At 40.0% G+C, this 23,890-nt stretch overlaps 3 protein-coding genes across 3 annotated transcripts; 1 reads left to right on the forward strand and 2 right to left on the reverse strand.

Annotated features, from left to right (window-relative positions):
* Positions 1–1,009: 1,009 nt before the first annotated feature.
* Positions 1,010–8,435, reverse strand: epm2a (EPM2A glucan phosphatase, laforin). Its single transcript, XM_017423189.3, has 4 exons — positions 8,116–8,435; positions 6,936–7,110; positions 3,936–4,180; positions 1,010–3,557 (listed from the first exon to the last, which is right to left on the reverse strand). The coding sequence occupies exons 1-4, from the start codon at positions 8,360–8,362 to the stop codon at positions 3,274–3,276; spliced, it is 951 nt and encodes a 316-aa protein (XP_017278678.1). The 5' UTR covers positions 8,363–8,435; the 3' UTR covers positions 1,010–3,273.
* Positions 4,057–16,346, forward strand: LOC108240061 (hydroperoxide isomerase ALOXE3). Its single transcript, XM_025007456.2, has 18 exons — positions 4,057–4,185; positions 4,945–5,020; positions 5,115–5,327; positions 9,249–9,314; positions 9,458–9,609; positions 10,747–10,951; positions 11,059–11,140; positions 11,216–11,338; positions 11,432–11,535; positions 11,979–12,151; positions 12,262–12,405; positions 12,550–12,753; positions 12,840–12,926; positions 13,088–13,254; positions 13,330–13,451; positions 14,455–14,555; positions 15,086–15,256; positions 15,346–16,346. Exons 5-18 carry the CDS (start codon positions 9,463–9,465, stop codon positions 15,523–15,525), a joined length of 2,010 nt encoding a protein of 669 aa, XP_024863224.1. The 5' UTR covers positions 4,057–4,185; positions 4,945–5,020; positions 5,115–5,327; positions 9,249–9,314; positions 9,458–9,462; the 3' UTR covers positions 15,526–16,346.
* Positions 16,347–16,448: 102 nt separating this feature from the next.
* On the reverse strand, positions 16,449–21,324 carry LOC108240070 (F-box only protein 30). The gene is made up of 3 exons (XM_017423201.2): positions 21,224–21,324; positions 17,677–19,741; positions 16,449–17,242 (listed from the first exon to the last, which is right to left on the reverse strand). The coding sequence occupies exons 2-3, from the start codon at positions 19,699–19,701 to the stop codon at positions 17,048–17,050; spliced, it is 2,220 nt and encodes a 739-aa protein (XP_017278690.1). The 5' UTR covers positions 19,702–19,741; positions 21,224–21,324; the 3' UTR covers positions 16,449–17,047.
* Between the last annotated feature and the right edge of the window lie 2,566 nt (positions 21,325–23,890).

Consider the following 23,890-nt stretch of genomic DNA (forward strand, 5'->3'; position numbering starts at 1 on the left):
TTTGTATACTTATGAATAAGTTTCACTTCCTTTTTTCTATTACGTTCTCGAAGTTACTGATTAAAATGAAGCCTGGAGCCTGAAGTCTGGGTCATCAAAATAAATGTATAACAGAAATAATCGGCTTCTCATAAATCTCACCAGGATTCTTGGTAAACAAATAAAATTAGGAAGCCCAAGAGCGAAGGGGGGAAAAAAACAAAGCCAACACAAAACAAAACAAAAAAACACCCACTCACTGACCAGGAAATTAACTGGCTGCATAGTTTATGTGTTGCACCTATAAACAATTTTTAGACGGTATTCACAGTTTGTATGAGAAATGTCGAGTGTGCATATATTAGCCTGGTCATTGTTATGGTCCTCCGAGGACAAAAGGCTGCGTTTTATTGATTATCAGCAGCGCCCTGCCGCATGCTGCGTTTGGAATAACTCACACTGAACCGTTTTAACAGATGTTCAGATAAGCCCTCCGAAGTCTGCCCTGTGCCTCCGAACCTTTACGTGTCAATCAGAGGGTGGAGGTTTGCTCTGACCACATTAGAGCCAAAATGAAATAGTTTGACCCTTCAGCAAATCTTTGGTCTTCGCCTGAGCAAACAAACCTGGGGAGAAATCCTTCTGTTCGCGCGTCGAGGGGAATTTAAGGCCCAATCTGTGAACTCAGACAGTTTGCAGCACGAACTGAAGGTGAATGACGTGAATTAACGAGACAGGTTTTATGTTTAAAACTATCTAGCCTTCAAGGTAACTAAAGTCTTATTGGACAAACGTAATTCACTCTTCAGAGCTGAAATAAACTATTCATAATATGTGCTTCAAATTCAGACCATAAGCAAGCAATGCTTCCCTTTCAGTGTGCCTGGCTGCTATTATTTAGTGCAGAGGGATATTTATGAGTATTTTGTTTGCTTTCGTGATAAAATGAAATAAGCCATCTGTAGAGAATTAGTACAGTCATAAAACTTTTTTTTTTTTTACCAAGAGTGATATACTCTGTCTGGAGTTTTTTTTTAAATTTAATTTAATTTTTATTTAGATCTTTATTTAACCGGGAAATAAAAACTGGAGATTTATACCTGTTTTATGAGACTGTCCTGTCCCAGACAGACGGCCTCTCAAAACAGCCCTTTGATTTGTGCGGTCGCTGTAAATTACCCAAACTGTGACGGGTTTCCACATAAATCAGGAAAATAACTTTCTTTTGTTGGACCAAAAAAAAAAAAATTTATGTCTACTAAACAATTAAAAGACAGGATGTTGAGAATATGGGGGATATATATATAAACCTGGAAGGTTAAGAGAATTGAATTAACACATTAACATAAAAACTAACGACTTTTTTCTTTGACTGTAAGCCAGTGGGAGAGGATGATTTTACTGATCATTTAGAAATCATGGACAATCAATACCTTAGATCACTGTGTACTATTTTAATCTACAAGCAAATATACACAGATCTATATTTCCTCAATCAAATGACATGTTCTACAAAAACAAATAGTTAAGATCTGTTGAAGTGGGATTCTGAGGAAACATTATGACCTATTAATATCTTACCTGTTGTAGATAGTGACCTCAGTTAATTTTGACCCCACTGACAAGCTAAAGGTTAGTCAGAGCGAGGGTCAAACCACAGTGACTGATTTGTGAAATTCTCAAAGGTTTTATAGCAGTTCATGTAAATGCTGCTTTATAGATGCCTCACACTGCTGTCAGTTTTGCATTACTTGGTTATTCTGGCAGAATATTATGACGTTCTTATTGGAAGTTCCACAGGCTGCACTGAAAATACTACTACGAGCTGGTTTTGTTGCTATTTGCGCTGGCAAAACAACATAGACTTCAATGCAAACGGTCATGTAAGTTCAAATCAACTGCAGTGGAAAAGTTTATAAAATGGGACTTAATGATTGTTTTGAGATTTGAGTTGATTTAAGACGGCAGCAATCCACTTTGGTCTTGGCCCTGTCGCACAGCGTTCAACTTCTTTTATCCAAAATGAGGTCGTTCAAAGAGTTATCTGCAGCAGATGAGATATTAATTGTTCATAACCCGTTCACAGAGCCTCACTTCAAAAGATCCGAACTATCCCTTTAAGAACATTTCGAAATATATAAATATATATTTTTTCTTTTTGAATCAGAGTAAAGTGATTCATCTATGCCTGCACAGCGCTATCCACCCACTCATCCCCAATGAGATTCAGAGCAGGAAGTCACTGAAAAGTAATGAAGAAGTATGACTTTAGCTCCAGGAAATGGTTTCCTGCTGTAGCCTTCACGATAACTCCCCAACCTTTTTTTTTTTTTAATCAGACATAAAACCATTTTACCTCACTAACAATCAAGTCAAAGACGGAAATAGATACAGACATCTGTCTTAATGGCTTCTGCATACATTAAAATAGTCTGGAAATTATGCTGTTTTTTTGTTATTTTGGAGATGGCATATGTCAGATAAATAAAAGATTAAATGCAATTAAGCCCTGTGAGAGATTCCTTGATGTCTTGGAACCAAATGCCTGACCGAGAGGTGGAGTCCTTGTTGATTTATTGGATTTAAAAATAGATTTGTATCCTTGGCAAAGAGTGCTGTTGTCACATGGCATTACAATCCTTGTCTGCAAAACAAGAAAAAAAGTTTTTTTTCCTACTCTGGCATAAAAAAAGGAGATTATCTAAAATAATAAATAATCACGGGAAAATAACTGAGGGGGTACAGCATTTTAGAGGAGAGCCCACTTTTTCCTCTTTTCTCCTAAATATGCTTTGTTTCGTTCCTTTGCACCTGAAATCCCACCCTGCACAACGCCAGTTTTTTTTGGTTTTTTTTTTCTGAATGTTGCTTTTATTTGTTGCAATTTAACACATCGGCTAAAAGTTTCAAAATGTCAACACGGTTTATTGATTCCAACCAAAGAGGCCCAAAGAAAAGGTCTCTTCAAACACCCCCTGTGGGCATACGCTGAAAATCACTAACAGTATCCATAATTTGCAGCCCTGTGGGGTAAATGTTAAGAGTTGAAAGCAAACACATCACAGTAAGATTAATCACTCGCAACATCTATTCTGGCAGCCAGCAAAACTCTCTGCAGATACTCTGGAATCAACCACATTTTGATAGCCACTCAGCTGAAGTGGGTCATTTACATACGTTAGATCCGAGCAGAGCAGATGATATCTTTGGTAAATGGTATTTTCACCTTCTGGCACCTTTCTAGTTCGTTGTGCTTTCCATAACCGCGGGCTCCGCTTCATCCTTGGGGCCCAGTCACGTTTCTGCGTAATAAATGGACGATCTCAGTCGGCCAAACTTCTGGACGAAGTCCTCCTGAGCTCGGACCAAAGCTTCCTCATCTATGTAGACGGCCGGCCTCCTCGCTGCCGTGAAGTACTGCACCTTCCTGAGGCTCCAGCCGAGGACGTACATGAGCAGGCCGCACACCGCTGCCGTGGACCGGCCCACTCCTGCGTTGCAGTGAACGTAGACGGTGTGACTGTTTTCCAGGAGACCGTGGAGCAAGAATACAGCCTGAGGCAGCATCCTGATCCGCCCTTCAGAGGAAAACACGGTAAACATTTGTTAATCTCTCAATGAAGTCTGTTTTAGTTGCTGATTGTGACTGAATGAAATAATTATATATTGGATTTAATCAGAATACAGAAACAAATCACTTAAAACACTGCTATGTTATTAATGTCTCTTAATATTAAACTAAATAAGCTATATTAAACACCTATTTGAAGGAACATTTATATGCTACTTTTAAGTATAAAACCTTTCAGTTTTAACATTTCTCCTGTTTTCAGTTACATACTGGGTTGAAATGATTTGATAATGAATGGATTATTTTTATTTGCTTTCTTCTTTGGTCAGCAGGTTGCAGCAGGTGGTTTTGTCCCAAATTCCACCACAAGTGAAGCTCTCCTTACCCTCGGTGCTCATGTCAGGTGTGGGGATCCACACGTACACGATGCCGCAGTCTTTGTACAGATGCATCATGGTCTCCGGGCTCATGGCCTGCTCGGGGTCGCGCCTGCATCCGCCGGAGTTGTTCACCACGTCCCACTCCGTCTGGAAGTTCATCACCGCCGTGACGCCCAGTTCATGCTTCATCTTCACCGTCACGTGCTCCACCTGTCGAGGGCAGCTACCCAGCCAGACACGAGGCAGCACCCTGCGGTAGATATATATAAACGTTTTAAAAAAGTGAAGATAAAGAGGAAAAGACTGATGCTATTTTTAAAATCCCCTCAAACAGACGGTGACTTGAACAGGTCAGGTTACTGCTGAGTCAAGTGTTGGACCTGTTTGTTCTTTGTCTCACCTCCTCCCTCCCTCCCTCCCTCCTTCTAATCTTCTTCCTGCTCACCACGTTGTTTGAGCCCGACTCCATTTATTGTTCATTAGCATGCACAAAGTCAACAGGCAGAGGAAGTGACACGTAAAAGACAGGACGAACGCTGTTCGGACGTGATGTTCCAGAGTGGAACTGGGCTCCACGACGTGCCGTTACCTGATACTCAGTTTTTTTAATGACTTTATGTCCTCATTAAAAAAACAAAACAAAAGATGTCATAAGAGCTTTATTTTTCTTATAATGGAATATTTTTAAATTCTGTATCCAAATTTAGACAAATGGCATTTAAGGCTGTATCCTCTCTAAATGTGAGCCCGACAGGTGAGTTACCTGTAAGGAAGTGAGAAGGTGTCTGAAAATGATAAGGGCTTGCTGCAGAGAGTGTGTGTGTTATAATTGGGGCAACCCTGATGCACAGTTTGAAAGGCTAATTTAGAAAGCTATTAACAAAGTCTCTGTGCTTCCTGCCGAACACGGGCCCTTGACATAAACCTTGTAAGGTCTTTTGGACACAAATTAAAACCTGATGCTACCAGCCACGCTGGCTCATTCTTATGCGAGTTATGTGCTCACTGCTTCAGGGATCGGTGGCTCGTTTCTGCTGTGCCTGCTGTGCCTCGGCCAGGAGTCTGTGGCCGACTAACGGGGCACGCATGGGTGAGTTGATTTAAGGGCGCACTGGACCAAAATGAACGCTTTGCTCCGATGTGAACATCTGTCCTCTGCTTTTCTTTCTACTGTCTCTGTTCAGTCGTGTCTATCGCCGCTGCAGGTAAGAATGGAGCGACACATCCAGGTACTTGGCCCCCGCTGCAGTGTTCCTGCTTCCATTGAAGGGAAACCACACCTTCAATTTGACTGGCAGGAAATGGAGCGCCTGATGCGTTGGCTAATAAAACTGCTTCAAATAGGAGAACAGCGTTGCTTCGAAGCTTTTAAGTGCCCCAAAATTATGGCCTGTCAGGTAAGCAACTACCTGTTGTTACTGTCAGTGAAGGATCAGCTGTGTTCTGAAGGAAAAAAACTTTCATAAATATGGATCAAAGTTCATCATAATGGACAAATGTGATGTGTCGTAAACTGAATCCCCGGAGAATGTGCTGCATTTCTCTCACTCATCATGTTGTTTCTTTAATAAGTTTAATAAGTCTTTAATAAATTTTGCTGTTTTGGAAGTCGGTCATCACTGAGTTACAGTAAACTAATGAAACTATTAATAGGCAGCATTCTTTAAGGCGGGTTAACCAGTAGCTGCAGAAGTGTTTAAACATTTTATCTTAGCGAACAAATAATGATCTGTGTGGTTTAAAATTGCTCCAAAACAAGGAAAACTCTTTCATGACCTCTGACTTCCACCCACCTAATTTTAATGTTTTTATAAACATAATACACACATAATGATGGAGCTGCAGCTGTTTACCATTTAAACCCTCTGTATGGCTGGACTGAAGCCACAAATCTGCCCTTTTATTGCCCCTCCAAACAAAAACACAAACCAGGATTCTTTGACATTTCTGTAGGCAACACCAGTATTTTCACCAGCAGTTTTATACGGCTTTTTTTCCACTAAAATGTGGCTCCACTGTTTAAAGGAGAAGGAAGGGGTTCACTAACCACAGCAAACATTATTTAGTCCTTTAAATTGTGTTGATTTAGTGCAGGACTTACTGTTCCATGCGAGTGATAATTGGTCGACAGGTTCTGTGTTAATAGTGTCAATAAAAGAAAATAATGAGCAAAATCCAAACCAGCTTTTATGCAAAGTTTAAAGCGGGAAGCCAAAGGTATTTATAAAAACATGGCACTAATAATTTATGAGTTAATTCAACAGCTTCTATAGGGAAAGGTCACACGATGAGTCATGAAGCAAGTGAAGAAATTTATTTTCTGACCAATTTGTTGTCGGAGCAGAGCAGAAATCCATCTTGCGGGGACAACACGGGAGAGATTTATGCACGAACCTTATTGAGGAAGACAGCTTATGTTTTAAAAGTGCAGTAAAGCAAAAAGAACGGTCTGATGCAACCCTCAAAGCTGTTCAGGAAACAATCACTCGAGGGAAACAAGCGGACAAATGTTTCAGACTTAGACGATCCACAGCCGTTTGTCCAGCTACAAAAACTCTGCTGGATTTGCAGCCTTTTCTCCTCATTCTTTCCCATTTTTTTCTGTCTTTTCTTCATGCTGTAAACTAAAATTAAAGCAACAAGCAAGATTTAACTATTATTATCACATTTTAGCCTGAGAATTAGGAGGTCCCGAAGAAGCTTGTTAATTTTTGTGGGGGATTATTTGGCAGAAATAATAAAATGTGTTAACTCTGGCAACCTAAATGATGAATACAGCATCCAAATATCTGAATATGCCACTTTTTCTTTCTCAGAAAACATGTTTAATTAAATGTTAAGCTGAATTTACTTCCAATGGTCTTGAAGCTTAGTTTAACACAGAAAATGAAGGCTGCAGCTAACATTTAAAGCAGCTCACAAACGAAAACTAAACTAAGTTTATGTCTTATGACACGTGAGACAGTTTAGACGTTTCATACCAAACTTTTGTCGCACATTGTTACCTTGAGAAATGCATGGCCTTCTGACCGGCCACCTTGAAGTAAAAGTTGGTGGTGTGTTTCATCTCGTCGGTGTGTCCCGTTTCCTCTATCCAGTGACCAATGGGGTGGCAGTACACTCCGTCCACCACGTTCCTCTCGTCATATGAACAACACCTGTCGTGGCTCGGACCACTACCTGGTGACAAGAAGGACAACCTCGTTAGTCCCTAAATTCCCACTGAAGAATGTAGTTGAATCAGAACTCCTGGGATCTTTATTTGTGGGGCATACAGACTTGTTTTTAAACATAGAAGATAGCAACCCCTATTTACTGAAGTACACTTATTAGGTCTTAGTACTTCAGTTTTCTTCTCTGTAATGCTTTCAGTCAGTCCAGGTTCAAAGAATAGAAACCACGTCATACCTTTTAAAATTATACTCCACTGCTGTGAACAATAAATAGGTATAAATAAACAGGGGTTCAATCAATGAGGGGCCAGGGGAACAATGGCCACCCCTATAAATATGCCGGGACCCCCTCCAGCAGACCACCTTATATTCCTGCTATAAATGCTTTTGTTTGGTGTGGATTTATAATTTTCCCTGGCTTTTGGGGAATTAGTAGAACATAAAAAAATCCTTTTTGAGGACACAAAAGATCTAACTTAAAATGAATAAAATATTATGGGGTAGAAAGCCAATGTCCTCATATCAGGATGCAGTGTCTCAGGAGGTTTATATATTATATTCATATATCATTTAATAACCTGTATATAACAACAGCATGATAAAACTCCTGAAATTTTATTGTGGGTTTTGATTTTGGGGTTTGCCACACCAAGATTTTCAGTGGCCCTCTGGAGGCGCCCCTGTAAATAAAACAACAAAACCATCAATGTGAAGCTATTTGTTTTATTTTCTTATTCTGGTACCTTTAAAGATGGAATAGTAGCTCTAATAAATGATAAATCTCGATTAAAAAAAACCTCAATGTATTTATTTATATGCCACAAAGCATCAAATAGGACATTTACAAAACGTAGCTCTACCCCCATCATGTGGCCGCACGGGTGTACTACAACAACGAATCCAACATGGCGGACTTATTTATACCCCATATGCACCTGAGGTCGTTTATATGTTTAATAGTAATTTCATTTTAAAACAATTGTAGGTGATTCAGCTCTATCCCACGGTTTACCTTCCCATTTAAAGGCGCCTCTGACTCTTTGGATAAACTTGAACCACAGCGTGTCTTTAAACGGCTCCGCCAGCTCCACTTCGCTGAGCCACAGACACGGCTCGTCGGGTGACGGCAGTTTCTGCGTAGCTTTCATCCGGACCGCTCTGTTCGGGTCCCAGTGGCCCATTTCCTCACGGGAACCCAAAACTAAAACCTCGACATCCGAGGACTCCGGAGTGAGAATGACGCCGAACCGGAATAACATGATTTTTTTTCGCGGATTTAAATGAAAGGACAGCCAGTCGTGCTCTGAAAATAAGCAGTTATTTTGGAGGGTGCAGAGATTTGTTAGCGAGAGGAGGTCTCACTCTGTCAGAATACCAGGGTACCACCTATAATTAATGTACATCGAGATACTGTATAGGTGCTGGGAGTTCAACACAACACAGCTTAACAAAACAAAATAAAACAAAGATAACCGCTTGATGTCCGAAAAATACACTTTTCCTTCCAATTTTTCTTGAAAACATGTTTCAAAATAATGAAATATTGTATACACGAGAAATCCAGCCCTAACTGATGTGAAATTCAGTCAAACACGGTGATGGCAGCATCATGCTGTGGGCATACTTTTGGGTACGGGGTGGCTTAGAGATTTGTCACAACAGGAGGAGAGATGGATGCAGAAAAAGACCTGCCAGTGTTTCCTATTTGTACTACAAGGTCTAGACACTGTGTATATAACAGACCTAATACAGTGGTATTGTTCTCAGAAAACTATCTTTTTTTCTAAGCAAACTGGTAAACATGAGGAATGTGCGTCCTTGATGCCACCTGATATGTACACAAAGGTCCTTTGTGCTTAGGATTGTGCAGCCATATCGTTAATGCGTGTTTTGTCTTTCTTTTTTATTATTATTGTCACATACCAGGTTTGATAAATGAAACTCAAAATCCAGCTGCTGACAAAAACTTGTCCAAAGTCCTGAAATTTCAGACACCTGCCTGTGAGCTGTAGGCTTAAAGGAAAGTTCTCTTTGCCTTACATCTGTCAATCAGTGAAACCAATCTGACGAGCAGGTAGACAAACTAAACCCGCCTGCCTGTCCAGCAGAACCCGCCTCATTCATTTTTTATTCTTTTGTACTCAGGGCAAAAGGTCTAAGCATCACATTTACCTCCAGAGACAGGAGGTGAAACTGCTGCTGCTAAGTGAGGTAAGTTGAGAAAGACTTCATGCATAAGTTCATACTGTATTTTTTCTCATTTCTCTTTCATGGTATAACAGGAAGAAGACATAACTTCACATACCCTTAGTTCAGTCATTTAATACTTTGTTTTTTTTTATTTGTTCCTTTAGTGACAATGGCTGAATACAAGCTCAGGGTGACAACGGGTGGCATGAAGCACGCAGGAACAATAGACCACGTCTACGTCATCTTATTTGGAGCAGAAGGGCAGAGTGAACGTACCAACTTGGACAACTTTGGAATCGACTTCAAAACCGGGACGGCAAGTTGTAGCCAACTAGGCAGTTCTCGTAACTTTCAAACAGGCCGATCAGGTTTGAACACAATGTGGAGCCACTTGTGCTTTCCCTCCATTTTCCACCTGCCAGACGCAGCTGCCGTTTCAGCTGTTACTGAGCTGGATACAGACAGATGTATACATATGGACAAGCAGGACAGGACATTACTGCCCACCAGATTTTAATGAAACTTGCAGAAAATACTTAATGGACAACTGATTACCTTTTGGAGTCTACCCGATTTAAGTTGGCTTCCACAGCCAACTGAACTTCAAAACCACAAAAATGGCTAAAACTCAGTCAGTTTTACAGATACTGAGGTAAACTTTGATGCGATAGTAGAAGAGATTATTCCCCAACACTTATTCTGAGTGCTAACTGCACAAGAATTTAGTTTAAATAGTTAATGGCAACACTTCAGAGTCAACTCTCTGTTAGTATAATATCTCACAAACAGCTACACAGATTTTAATGAATCTTTCAGGTGATTACCTTTTGGAGTCAAGACAATTCAACATGGCCGCCACAGCCAACTAATCTTAAAAAACACAAAAAAGGCTACAATTCACTATATTCTACAGCTATTATCCTAAAATTTGTTGTGTTTGTATCTGAGAGTCATTTCCAACACATTCTCCAAGTGCTACTAATTGTGCAAGCTCTTGGTTTAAAGCTTTAGCCTTAAATGCTGTTTGTCTGTTAGTAAAATATCTCTTGAACCACTGGACATATTTTATTGAAACTTTCAAGAAGTATCCATTGAACATACATCTCCAGGTGATTAAAATTTGGAGGTAGTCCAATCTAAGATGGCCACCACAGCTAATCAACGTTACCTATGACTCCTTCAATTTTACAAATAATGTGCTAAAATTTGATGTGGTAGTAGCTGAGAGTCATTTACAACACATACTCTGAGCCTGAAATCTCACAATTTTGGAGATTTAGCAAAATGCTTATTTTCAAGGTTTGACCAAAATGGTGGCACCGCCGTCATTTCTCACCAGGAGATGATCTTAGTTGAAAACTGTGGCATGAAGGGCGGCGGGCGATGAGCGTGTTACTCACATCTAATGAATGCATTACACTGACTTTATTTTTGTATTACCTGCGGTTCTCAGACAAGAACGTTCACAATCAAAACAAGCTCGCCTCTGGGGAAACTTCTGCTCCTCAAAGTGGAGAAAGATCCTCGTCTCGGCCTAAAAGAAGACGAGTGGTTCTGCTCCAAAATGGTGGTGACGACGCCAGAGGGAGCGGACGTGGTTTTCCCCTGTTACAGGTGGATTTCCAGGGGAGAAAATGTGGAGCTCAGAGGAGGGAAAGGTCTGCTAAAAATGCACCAAATTATACATCATTGATAACAGATGTTTTTTTTTATATACACAACAACCATTTAATAAACTTGAACACTGATTCTTTTTGCCTCTAAGCCACAAAGGTTTTTGAGGATGAGCATCGTCTCCTGATTGAGCACCGGAAAGAAGAGTTAAAACTGAGGAAGAGCCTGTACCAGTAAGTTTCCACTAAAGCTCATCTTAGACGCTTATCTGAACAAATCATTTTGACTTGTTTTTCCTCTGCTGTAAGATGGGAGATTACCGAGGACAAACTGTTACACAACAGCCACTTCAAAAATATATCTGAGCTCCCTGCGGAAATACGCTTCTCTGTGTCCAAATCAGAAGAAATGTCCTACACGAAGAGAATGATGTGAGTCGGTCACTCTGATCCGCACACCTACAAATGCACTTGGGTTGATCACTTTATAATGTTATACACTTTTGTGTGTGCTTCTTGCTTTAGTGGTGCTGAACTGGGCTTCAAGGGGCTGTCAGGATCCAGTAAGAAGTGGAAAGACATTGAGGACATGAAGAAAATCTTCTGGTTCAAAAAGACGACAATGTCAGGTATAAAACACCCTGTCAGCGAAAGGCAGCTTTCTTTCACAAATAAGTGATTCTCCAATAAGTTTAATATCTTCCTTTTCAGATGAGTAATAAAAAAACAATTACACTCCAGGCAGGAATGTCATAATATGTAAGGTTTAAAGGTTCAGAAAATAGTATTGGCATAAAACTATCATGGAATTTTAAAGACTGGAGTTATTTTAAAACAGCAGAAATCCACTTTGGTCATGTCTGTGTTCAGACTAGCTGCACAATTAAACTCTGTTTGATATTCAGTTTGGAGAAACAAAGGTTTGGGATGGACTGGCCTCAATAAATTAAAATCAGTGCTAACTTGTTTTTTAAAGCAAAGGATGCACATTTCAAAAAAACCTAAATGGCTGCAGTACAGAATATTGTTTTGTGATAAACTGATAATTTATCTCCTGTTGCTATCGCTGCAGAGTATGTTTCCGCTCACTGGGAGGAAGATGACTTTTTTGGATTCCAGTTCCTGAACGGAACGAACCCCAACGTGATCAGGCGCTGCTCGAAACTTCCTCCCAACTTCCCAGTCACGGAGGAGATGGTGACGCCTTTTCTGGAGTCTGGAAGCACTCTGAGGAAGGAAATGGAGGTCGGATACGCTTTTTTTTTTAACGTGAAGCTGTTTTGTTAGCTTGCGTGAATTTGCAGAACTATTTCCATGATGATCATTACGTTTTTCTGCAACTCTGCCTCATACAGAAAGGTAACATATTCCTGGTGGACCAGAAGATAATGGATGGAATACCAACAAGAGAGAAGGATGGAGATTCTTCTCACACAAGTGCTGGTTTGTGCTTGTTCTACATGAACCCTGAGAAAAAACTCAGGCCGCTGGCAATACAGGTATTTTAGTAGTAAAAGGCTTGATTTAAGTGCACATATTTGCACTTGTTGATCTCCTCATACTGAGAATATTTAATATTTTGGTGACTCGTAATGTGGTATAATAGGATGAGCGGTTCTTTGACAGTAATACTTTAATTTCAGCTTTGGCAACAACCTTCCGAGCAGAACCCCATCTTTCTGCCCAGTGACCTGCAGACAGACTGGCTTCTGGCCAAGCTGTTCTTCAAAAGTGCAGATGTGCTGGAATATCAGACGGTCCATCACCTCCTGAACACTCACTTTCTGGCCGAGGTCTTTGCTGTTGCTGCTCTCCGCTGTTTCCCCACAGGTCATCCTCTCTACAAGGTACGCAAGGAAGCTGGCGAAGCGTCACCGTGACGGCCACATTTCTTTTAAATGAGACTTGACCTTGATTTTGATGCTCTGTACAGCTGCTGATCCCTCATTTCCGTTACACTCTGCACATCAACATATTGGTTCAAACGTCTCATCTTGGACCTGGAGGGGCCTTGAGTGAGGTATGCTACGCTGATGTCCGGGTTTATCTCTAATTATCACACTCAGATCGTGGGAGTGGGGTCAGAAATTCCATCTCTTCAAAACAGAGTTGCATATTTAAAACAGTTAGATTACTTCAGAAATAAGAAGCATAACAATGGTTGGGATTAATGGCTTCTAGAGTTCCCTTGGAGTGGAGGGGCTGAGGGAGCTCATGAGAAGGGCTCTGTCTGAAACGACCTACAGCTCCCTCTGTCTGCCTGAGAACATCGCTGCACGAGGACTCGAGTCCATCCCCAACTTCTATTACAGAGACGATGCTCTGAAGCTGTGGAACTGCATCAAGAGGTCAGAAATGTTCTTTATTTTGTGAAAGGACGACTTCAGAATGCAGACCTTGTAATCAGGTTTTGTTTTGATCAGTTTTGTGAGGAGCGTGGTGGAGTATTTCTATCCGTCAAACAGTGATGTGAGTAGAGACACCGAGCTGCAGGAGTGGATCCATGAGATATTCACACACGGCTTCTTGGAAAACAAACTCTCCGGTAAAAACGTGTTGTGTGTTTATGCAGACGTGTGATGAATTTGTTGGTAGCCTTCCACAAACAAACAATCAAACAAACCAAAACCCCACAGCTGATGTGACTGGCCAAACAGCTCCATTTCTTCTCATTAGTCCAAAGAATATTCTTCCAGAAACTTTGAGGCTGGTCAACATGCAATTTGGCAAACTCCTGTCTGTGTTTTCTGTTGACAATGTAACCCTTCTGGGTCTTCCTCCATGGAACCCATTGCAATTCAAAATATGACAAATGCTGCGATCAGAAAGTGACGTATTTTGACTTATGAATTTAGCTTAAATGGTTTTAGAGGATTTCCTTGGCTCTTTTTCTACCATCCACACAATCTGTCTAATCCACCTGGAGTCGCATTTCTTCTTGCATCCACATCCTGGGAGGTTGGCTACAGTCCCATAAACCTTATATTTTTTTAAATTTTATTGGCATCTGTGGTCAGGGGGACATGAAGCTGCTTTGAGACGGCCTCGTAGCCTTCAGCTTTAACACGGACATCTATAATCTTCTTTCTGAGCTCCTCAGACAGCCTAATTTTGCTTCTTGTTCAGTGTGGTGACCACAACAAGTGGCTGTTTGTTCCCTTTAAATAGGCTGAATGGCTGATGAAACACTTGAAGGCATTTTTTATACTAATTAAGGTCAAACACTGAGTTTAAAAAAACATGACTATAATGCAAAAATTAATAGTCTCTTTAAGGGTATCAACAAATCTGTCCAGACTAATTTAGTTTTTGTAAAACAAACTAACAAAAAATTCTTTAGACAGTTTTTTTCAAATACTACAGGCATACAGATATACATTAGACAATTGCTTTAACTGAATCACTTTTGTGTCAGTGAGCTGTAAGGGCACCAACAAGTTTATCTGCGTCTGATTGTAACATTTCTGTCTTTATTTGCTGCTACTGAATTAATGTTGTTGATTGTTGTTTGAATACACTTTGACTTGACTTAATGTTGTTTTTTAAAGGTTTTCCAACACACTTCAGTACTGTGGATGAAGTGGTGAAGTTCATCACCATGGTGATCTTCACGGTGACGGTACAACACGCTGCCGTTAATAATGGACAGGTGGGCCAGTGGTGCCAGTTTTGTACAATGAAGTAATGATTTGATGGTTTAGAAAACAAAAACAGGGTAATGTCTTGAACATCTGAGTATTCACAAACATTTAAAATCTTTAGGTGTTTCTTTACTAGAAATGAAAGAAACTGGACTTTCAAGGAGATTTCTCAGTTCAAGCAAAAAATGTAGGATTTGCTTCTTTCTGTGTTCTGAACTCATATGCAAATCACTCCTGACCCTCCCACCTGAGGGTCTTTATTGGCCTGGTCCACATGACTGACTTTTAGTTCAGTTGCAAAATTCATTCTGTGGACCAGGCCAACAAAGACCCTTATGACCCTCAGGAGGGAGGGGAGGGGAGGGAGAGTGATTTGCATGTGTGCTCAGCAACTCAGTGAGGTTGTAACAGACCTTTTCTGTCTTCAAAATGTTTTGAATAAACAAGAACAGAAGTCCAGCTTTGTATAATGTAAGATTTATGTCCTAATATCATGTCCCTGTAGTAAAAAATAGTGATGAGCTTTTTTCCCTTGCAGTTTGATTACCACTCCTGGATCCCTAATGGCTCCCTTCTGCTCTGCAAACCTCCTCCAACCATGAAAGGCCAGTCGAGCATGAATACAGTTCTTGAGGTTCTCCCAAATGTTGGCGACACGGTCAAGTTTGTAGCATCAACTTGGACTCTCTCAAACAAGTACACCGACGTGGTGAGTTTAGAGTTTGCGAACACACACACTAGGGTGATCATGACTTAAAAAATGTCTAAAAATATAAAATAACCTAATGTCTCTGGCAGGTTCGTTTGGGTGAATACCCTGAAGAACGTTTCCATGAGCCAGCCATTAAGCTGATGATTAATGACCTTCAAGCTGAATTATCCTACCTGACTGAAGAAATTAAAGCAAGAAATTCTCAGCTTAAAGTACCCTACTCATATCTAGACCCTGCTGAAATAGAAAACAGTGTAGCTATTTAGGAAAACTGAGGAAAGGCAAGCAGTGACTTGAGTCCATGTATTCCTCGGCAACTGTTTTAGATGCTGGGTGGTGCTCATTTGATTTACTCCCTGCTGTAGATGGGTGAGGCAGTTTGGAACTTGTCATTATGATGGACCTGAGGTATGAGAACTATGTGGACTTTGTGCATATTCAGCAGCATTTTGGTTTGTTTAAAAGAGGCCTTTTTTCTGTCCAAAGTAAAGCTAGTGTTAAAGCGTCAGATAGTTCAGATCTTTTTGGCATGCGGTTATGATAATTATTTTACCTGTTGTAGGTGGTTCTTAAACAAACTCATTTTGAGCTTTTAGCTAGAAGCTAAGATTAAATCAGATTACTGTTGTCTTGAAACTCCATTGCCATAAATTTGAATTGTTGTAAGATGACAGCCATCTACTTTGGACTTTGACTTGGATTAGCCACAACATCACATCAAACTGCTCAGAATTGAAGACTATTTCTCCAGTCTGACGCTGTTCAAAGAGCTACCTGAAACAGGTAACATGTCTCCTCACGTGATCTGAGGGTTGGTTGTGTTATGCCCTCGATTATAGGGTATTGAGCAAATTTTGTAACCGACTATATGTGGTCACAAACCTCTGCCAGTTGTTCTATGGGCCAGTAGCTGAAGTTTTTATTTTTGTATTTTTGTAAAAACATGCCAGATGCACCAACTTGAATCTGTTGGCGCAACTTTTTTTTGACTCCCCTACATACCTTTGCTTGGGGTCATCAATGTATTATGAGTTTTAATTCTTTTTCCCAACTTGAAATAAATATTACCTGGATTTGAATGTTTATATATGCAAGTTGGATTATTTCCATTTTTTCCAAACATCTACAGATTTTAACAAAACATGATAATGATGAATGAAAAACCTGGGGAAACACCTGGAGACAAACATACAAAAGGCAGTAGGGACTTTATTAAATCGCAGCAAATTAGATACAATATTCATTACTGGATGTCCAACTCTTACGACTCTTCTTCTAACAAAACAAACCAAAATAAAAGATTTGCACATGGCTGAAGCCCTGGTACAGATCAGAAGCGCTTCAAATCAGCTTCACTGATCATTTTGGAAGGGATTAGAAGTATTTACGTAAAGTGCTGTGATAGTTTCTGACACAGAAATAATGCAGTTTAATCAACAATCTGCTTTTTTTCATGGCTACTAGTCAAAGGCAGAATAATATTGATTACCAACTTTTACACATCATTGAGAACAATAAAAATCTAATGTTCACATTTGTCAAAATATATTTTTTCTTACCAGAATAAAGATGCATTTTTAGCACAAATCCATGCAAAGTTAAATGCTGATTTTTGTTTTTTTTTAATTTTCTTTCTAAATATAAACCGTTCACAACAGACCTGACAAGCAGTATTTAATTAAGGCTTTTTCCTAATCTAAAATAATACATGAAGGGGTGATTTATTCCAAAACAAAACATCTCAACATTCACATAACACCACAGTGAATCATGCAGCTCGATTTGTGGTCAGGTGTGGACATGACGCAGGACACGACGGAGCGAGAGTCCATCTCGTGCCGTGCACATGGCAGGAAGTGGAACGGGCTCCGTCTTCTGCTCTGCTATGTTGTAGTGGCACTTCTTAAGATGGACAGACATGCTGGGGACATCAGTGAAGCCCCATGAGGACACAGGGCTGAAGGCAGTGCTGAATCTCCACATCTGTAACGGTACATAAAATAAAGATTGTGATAAATTTTGGACACATTTAAGTCCACAGTTTGATCTCAGGAAGCCTAAATATATTAGTTTTAGTGATCTGAAACAAAAAAAATGTTTGTTTGGCAATTCTTTTGCTTTTTTTAGACCAGTGGTGTTCAATCGTGGTCCTGGAGGGCCACTATCCTGCATGTTTTAGTTGTTTTCATGCTGTGATACATTTGATTTAAATGAATGAGTGATTAACAGGCTTCTGCTTGAAGACCTGCTGAAGAGCAGGGAAAAAACTAAAACATGCATGATAGTGGCCCTCCAGGACCAGGATTGGGAACCCCAGTTTTAGACCTACATGATTATGGTTACACTGCTTTTCAATATTGCATTTATGACTAACCTGTAATGGATACGTAGTACTGTAGTATTAAATTTGAACTTACCTTATTTTTGATCTGCCACGACACAGTGCCAGGACCATCAGGACACAGCCTTTGCTCCCACTGCAGCTCTACGATGCCCCTTGTCTGGAGGAGACTGGCACACACCTCCCTCATAGTTCGTGATACCAGAGACAGCTGGCACAGGCTAAAACTGTCCAGGAATCCAGCTATGTGCCACAGTATCTCCATGGGAAGTCTACTAATCTGGTCAGACTGGGGCTCACTTGAGAGCTCCGGTTCTGGGCGAGGCTGAACCCCAAACGACTTCAGGTGTCGGTCATGAACCACCATGGCTCCCTGGGTTGTCGGGTAAAACCTTCGTTGGGAAAACGTACAACCGTAATACGCGAGGGGGCAGCGGTGCTCCATCCAGCCGTTGAGGCCGGCATGAATGTCCCCATGGACGTTTCTGAAATGAGAAGAAAACTGGTCCCGACGGAATGACTGGCCGCAGATGAAGGGGAATGTATGTTGGTAGTGTGGGTTAGAAGGGAGGTAACGGTTATACGGGACCGCCTCGGCCTTCAGAGCTTCAAGGACCAGGCCGAGGCGGAGGGTACGGAATGGGCTGGGGTAGGTCAGCTGTGGCGCAGCGTGGTCACAGGCAGAAGCAGAGGCCATGTCGCCCACTCTTGTGTTGGTGACTAAAATTGCTGCAGGGAAAGTGAAAGTTTGTGTTCCAAAATCGACATGATAACCATCAACATAGACCGTATCAGAGATCCTTCTACACTCTCTGGATTCCTCTAGACAGAAGAGAAGGGCTGCTGTGATCAGATCGATCTCTCCTAGTCCCATGGGGTCATCATCCTGCTCTAGGTCTGAAGTATCCACTGCCTTGTCCTCCATTTTGGCTGACAGTTTATATGGTGGCTGGTCAGACATCATACCTATTCTGTGATTAGATAATGAATGTTGGCCCTGAGCAGTAAAAAACTGATTATGGAACCTTCTTTCAGGCTCAAGATTTTTTGAAAGCCCTAGCTCCCAATCTTCCAGGACCACATGACCAGACAACTGTGCCACACCAAGACTGACTTGAACTGGGGGCACCATTTGTTCCTGAGAAACATCAGCATTGCCATCTTGGATCTCAGTTGTCTTCAGAAAGGCCTCAGAGGCTCCTGACATTGGTCCATTGGCTGTGTTTTTAATCTTTTCATCTGCTCCTTTGAGAGCTTCATCTCCATTCAAACGGCTACTCTCCTCCTCAACGTCTCTTTGGTGCAAACTATCAGCAACTTCAGTTGCAAGGCCTTCGTTGCTGCTCAAATCAGTTTTTAAAAAACCATCTCCAATATTCAAACGTTCTGAACTGCTTTCACTACAGCTAGCACTACTAACAAAGTCTAAAGCAGCAGCTAAGCTTCTTGCTGTTTCAGCTGTGGCTTCATACAGCTTACTAAAGTGTTCCTCATTCAAGCCGTTAATTCCCCTGACGATTTTCTCTTTTGCCAAGTCTCTCGAGCTTGGTTGTGACTGATGCGAGGATGGCGAGTCAGAGGACGGCCCAATAGAAGCTGAGAACTCAGAAGCAGATGGATGTGGAGCCAAATGTTTGGTGCCGTTCTCTTTACTAACAGAAACGAGTTCTTCTTGAACAGACGGCGTCATGGCAATCACTTTAAGGGACTCAAGGAGTGTACGCTGGTCCTGGAGGGCAAGTGCCATATCCAGTTGCTCCACCTCCTCCACCACCCGACTTAAGCTCTCATAAGAAGTATAGTCCAAGCAGCTAACTGGCCATCTGTTCCACTCCATTGTGCAGCAGACAACTCCAGCTGGACACACATCCAGGTGTGCAGATATTTGGTTGCGGATCATGGTGGCTGGGCAGCCATAGCCACTGTTAAGGCACGGAACCCTCATCATTGGGCACAGAAGCTGGTGCTCATCACTTTTGCAGGAGTGAAATACAGCCCCGCAAACCAGCGGACATGAAATGAGATCACAAGAGAGTCCAGGTTCAGGTCTGACCGTACATCTCAGGTTAATGCAGGACAGACAATGAACGTGGCCCTCCATCTTCAGAGCTCAGGGGATGGAGAGGCTTGCAGGAATCTCTCTGTGGGGAAAATACAAGATCATGTCAAATGGAAGGAAGAAAAGATAACCATAAGTAATATCATCTGGACCTTTTAAACTAAAACAGAAAAAAACAATGTCATATTTTAAGCCTCCCAAAATATATAGACAAAGTAAATATATTCTTCTGTATTAATGTGCTTACATGAATTTACTCTAGATTACTTGAACATGAATAGTAAAATAATCAAGACTCGTTAACGAGCAAATCAAACCCTGAAGACTGCTGTTAAAAAGTTGCAATAACAACAGCAAACCACCAGATGTCACTGTGCTGACAGTTTTTTAAGCTATATAACAACAAAAAAAGCATCAACATACTTAAGGCACATTAAAAGGCATCACAGGGGCTCTCACTTAATTAGGCTGCAGAATTGATATACATAAAGATCAGTGAGGTTCATTGTAATACAAGTGAGAAAGCTAAAGAGAACCTGACTGAGATGAAATACTTTGCTGTGTTTGTAAATGAACACTAACAAAGCAGCATCTTTGCTTATAAGCTAAAACATGCCAAACAAACTGAGTAAAGGAAAACCTAAACCACCTGATGCCCTGGTGTACTTCAAGCTGCACAGCAACTTTGCAAACATGCTTCTTTCTGCTCCTTGTTCAAGTACCATTTAACCTTTGCTAGCTCCACATTTAATAAGGTTAACCATTTCTACCTTTAGTGTATTCAACATACTAATTTTAAACCAATTTGAGTATAACACTGGGAGTTGTCCCAGAGCTCAGGTTTGATTGGAAATCTGCTGATTTACACATTGCCTTGATTTCTAATTATAAACTATTTTGATTAAGGGCAAAAATGTTATAAGAGACTAATTGTTTAGTAAGTATCAAAGACGGGTTGTGATATGTTAAATAAACATTATAGATGTCTTAAGAGCAAGCTTACTGCCTTATAAAAAGCAAATTATGAACTAGAACAGACATTTTACTTATAGTTTATATGGTATCTCGTTAATATACGAATTGTTAAACAAAAAAGAATAATATTATACACTTTGAAATCTAATTGAGGAGGTTAGTGGCAACCTTCCAGTTTCTTTAAAATTTAAAGACATCCTAACTCTCCAGCAGTCCTGATGACAAACGATTCTCAATAATGGACTGGAGCTAACTTTGTGGTTCTGACGGGCAAAGTTTAGTTTAAACTAACAGCTTCATACTAAAGTTGTTACCAACAGAAGGCTTTTGGTAATCTGCGCAGAAGCTTGCACATCACCCCTCAACAAACCCGTCTGTTGTCAGCAGTAGTTTCTCTACTAAAACAACTTGTTTAGAAAACAATGGCAAGCTAGCCCACACTGATCCCACCGGCTAATGATGGTGGCTAAAAACAGCCCCGAAGTTACGCGGTTCACAACTTTAACAAAAACACTGTCATGTTCGAAGTGCTTCGCCAGGAACACTCGTAAGGAGGCGTGTTTGAATCTTTTAAATAAATGTGACAAACCTGGCTGTTAACTGTAGTTATCTCAGAGAGGAAACTGCTAATAATAGCTAACGAGTTATCCACATACATCTCTTCTCGCTCGGGTGCCTGCTTTCTTCTTCTTTGGTATGCTTATTGGCGGTTAGCAAACATCCTGAAGGGAGTTACCGCCACCTACTGGTAAGGAGAGCGAATCCCTATATTACGATTATTAAACAACAATTCACATTATTGTTTTATTAAAAAAAAATCCGTATTTTAAAATAAATAAATAATTAAAAATTTAAGTACAGCTGAATACTAGCCATCGATTTGTTGAAACACTCAGTTCATTCATGGGCGCTTTCACTTTAAGCTTTTGTAAATTTTACACTTTGTAAATAAAGTTAAATATTTTAAAAATATTTCCCCATAGAACTACATGAAGATCTCTTCAATGCTTTCAAAATCATTGTTCTTTTTGAAATACGTTTCAGTATACTTGATCTATGGTTTTCCTATGATAAATCATTAACTCCAGTCCTGCTACTTTGAGCTTTTAGATAGCATTTAGCTACATTTAGCTGCATGTCTATTGTTTTTAGCTTTTAGCTAAAGTTTTACTACTTCTTTTAGCTTTTAGATTGCTTTTTGCTACTTTTAGTTAGCATTTTGATTTTTTTTTTTTAGCTTTTAGGTCTCCTTTTTGTACTTTTAGATTTTAACTACCCTTTTGTTCTTTTAACTTGTGTTTTGCTAGCCTGCTTTGTAGGTTCTTCAGATGCACCATATTAATTTAATTTCTTACTAATATGGTTGTATGTGTTAAAATAATCCTTAATAACCTCATCATCTGAATTCTGTACACCAAATGATGAACATTTGCTATAAAATGCAATAACTTGGAACAAACAGGAGAGGTCACTGTTGCACCTTTTTTCTTTTGCAGCCCTCAGAATAATGGTTTCACCAGAAAACTACTCATTCATGTCGACAGAGAGGGAGATGCTACATTTCGAGGTCGGGGTCACCTTCCCAACATGAAGCCCCCCAGGAACAGGAGGAGCTGACTCATGGACACATCAGTGACACAGGGGTTAGCAGAACCGAGCACACTGTCACGGACAGTCGAAGTTAAACATGCACTGGAACTATGGTTATTTTATTTTATTGAATCTAAATGAATCCTCTCATTAAAATAAAGCATAGGAAGAATTTCAAATGACCTTTTTTTTGTTAAATTATTTACACTTTTGAGCTAAAGTTGCAAATTATGTAACCACTGCCCAGCGCCAAATTGAAAAAAGTACAGAATATTCATAAAGAAACACAACATTTACAAATTTAATTAATATATTTTTTTTATAATTTACAGTGTAAGCTATGTTAAAACCAAAACTATGCTATTATTGCATAAGAACAGAATGCTGTAAACGTGTGTTTATCTAATATTTAAACTTTTATGTTTTATATAAGTGAGAAGAGCTGTCCTATTAAGTGTTGTAAACTTCACCTCATGTTGTATATTGTATAACGCTTTTCAAACACAAGTGCAACCCCAAAGCACTTTAGGTAAAATCTATAAGGAAACAAGGATGGCAAAAATATGATAAAAAAAAGTCAGTGAGAAAAATTTAATAAAACAAATTTTACATGGGTGTTTCCGATGAGTTATAAGTCAACATAAATAAAGGAAAAGAACTTAATATAAAGAAAAGACCAAAAACATTTAAACAAAATCAGCTTTAAGTTGATTCTTTTTTTAAATGGGGATGTATGTCAGCTGATTTAACTGATTTAAAAGCTTTGCTCCCATTATTAATCCTGGAAACACTAAAAACCACCAGCAGGCCAAGTATTCTGAGAAGGGAACAAAGAGATCTGTTAGATAAGACAGATTGGTTGTTAAAAAAAACCTTTGAATGTGAGAAGAATGACTTTATTTTTCTTATCTATCCTAAAAGAAGCTAACAAAAGAAATGTGATCTCTCTCGTCCTTAAAGGACACATGCTCATTTTTATCATTACCAACTGTTGTTTTAGTAGCAAAATGGCCTGCTCCTTAAATGATATGTACCTGGTATTTACAGGGTACCTACAAAGGTATTTACAGTGTATGTACGGAGGTACCTATAAGATTACTACAGGGGTATTTACAGGATACTTACAGGATACGTATATTGGTATTTACAAGGTACTTGCCATGTTTTTACAGGGTAATTATGGGGTACCAACAGGGGGACTTATAGGATAATTAAGAGGGCACTAACTGGGTACTAACAAGATACTTATGGGGGTATTATTGGGGTAGTTAAAAATGTTTTTAGAGGGGTACCTAAAGGGGTTTAATTACAGGGTACCTACAGGGTTTGCACAGGTTACTTATAGGGGTACTTACATGGTACCTACAAGAGTACTTGCATGATACCTACAAGCAGGGGTGGAAATTAAAAATTTTGTCCACCAGCCACTATGGCTGGTGGACAAAAGATTACCGGCCGTAGGCGCGCACGCACACTGACCGACGTCATGACGTCATTGATTTAGTTAAAAAAAAAAAGTTTAACTTTCGGTTCTTCCCTCGACTACTCTTGAAAAACAGAAAATAAAATAGCTTCTCATCACAACACCTAATTGGTGTTAGACTGCATGTAATCTGTAGTGGATCGAGTGCATCATATGGGTTTGCAGTGAACTGTTGTAATATTT

This window comes from Kryptolebias marmoratus, linkage group LG19 (genome assembly GCF_001649575.2).
Source record: "Kryptolebias marmoratus isolate JLee-2015 linkage group LG19, ASM164957v2, whole genome shotgun sequence".
In the NCBI taxonomy this organism is placed as follows: Eukaryota; Metazoa; Chordata; class Actinopteri; order Cyprinodontiformes; family Rivulidae; genus Kryptolebias; species Kryptolebias marmoratus.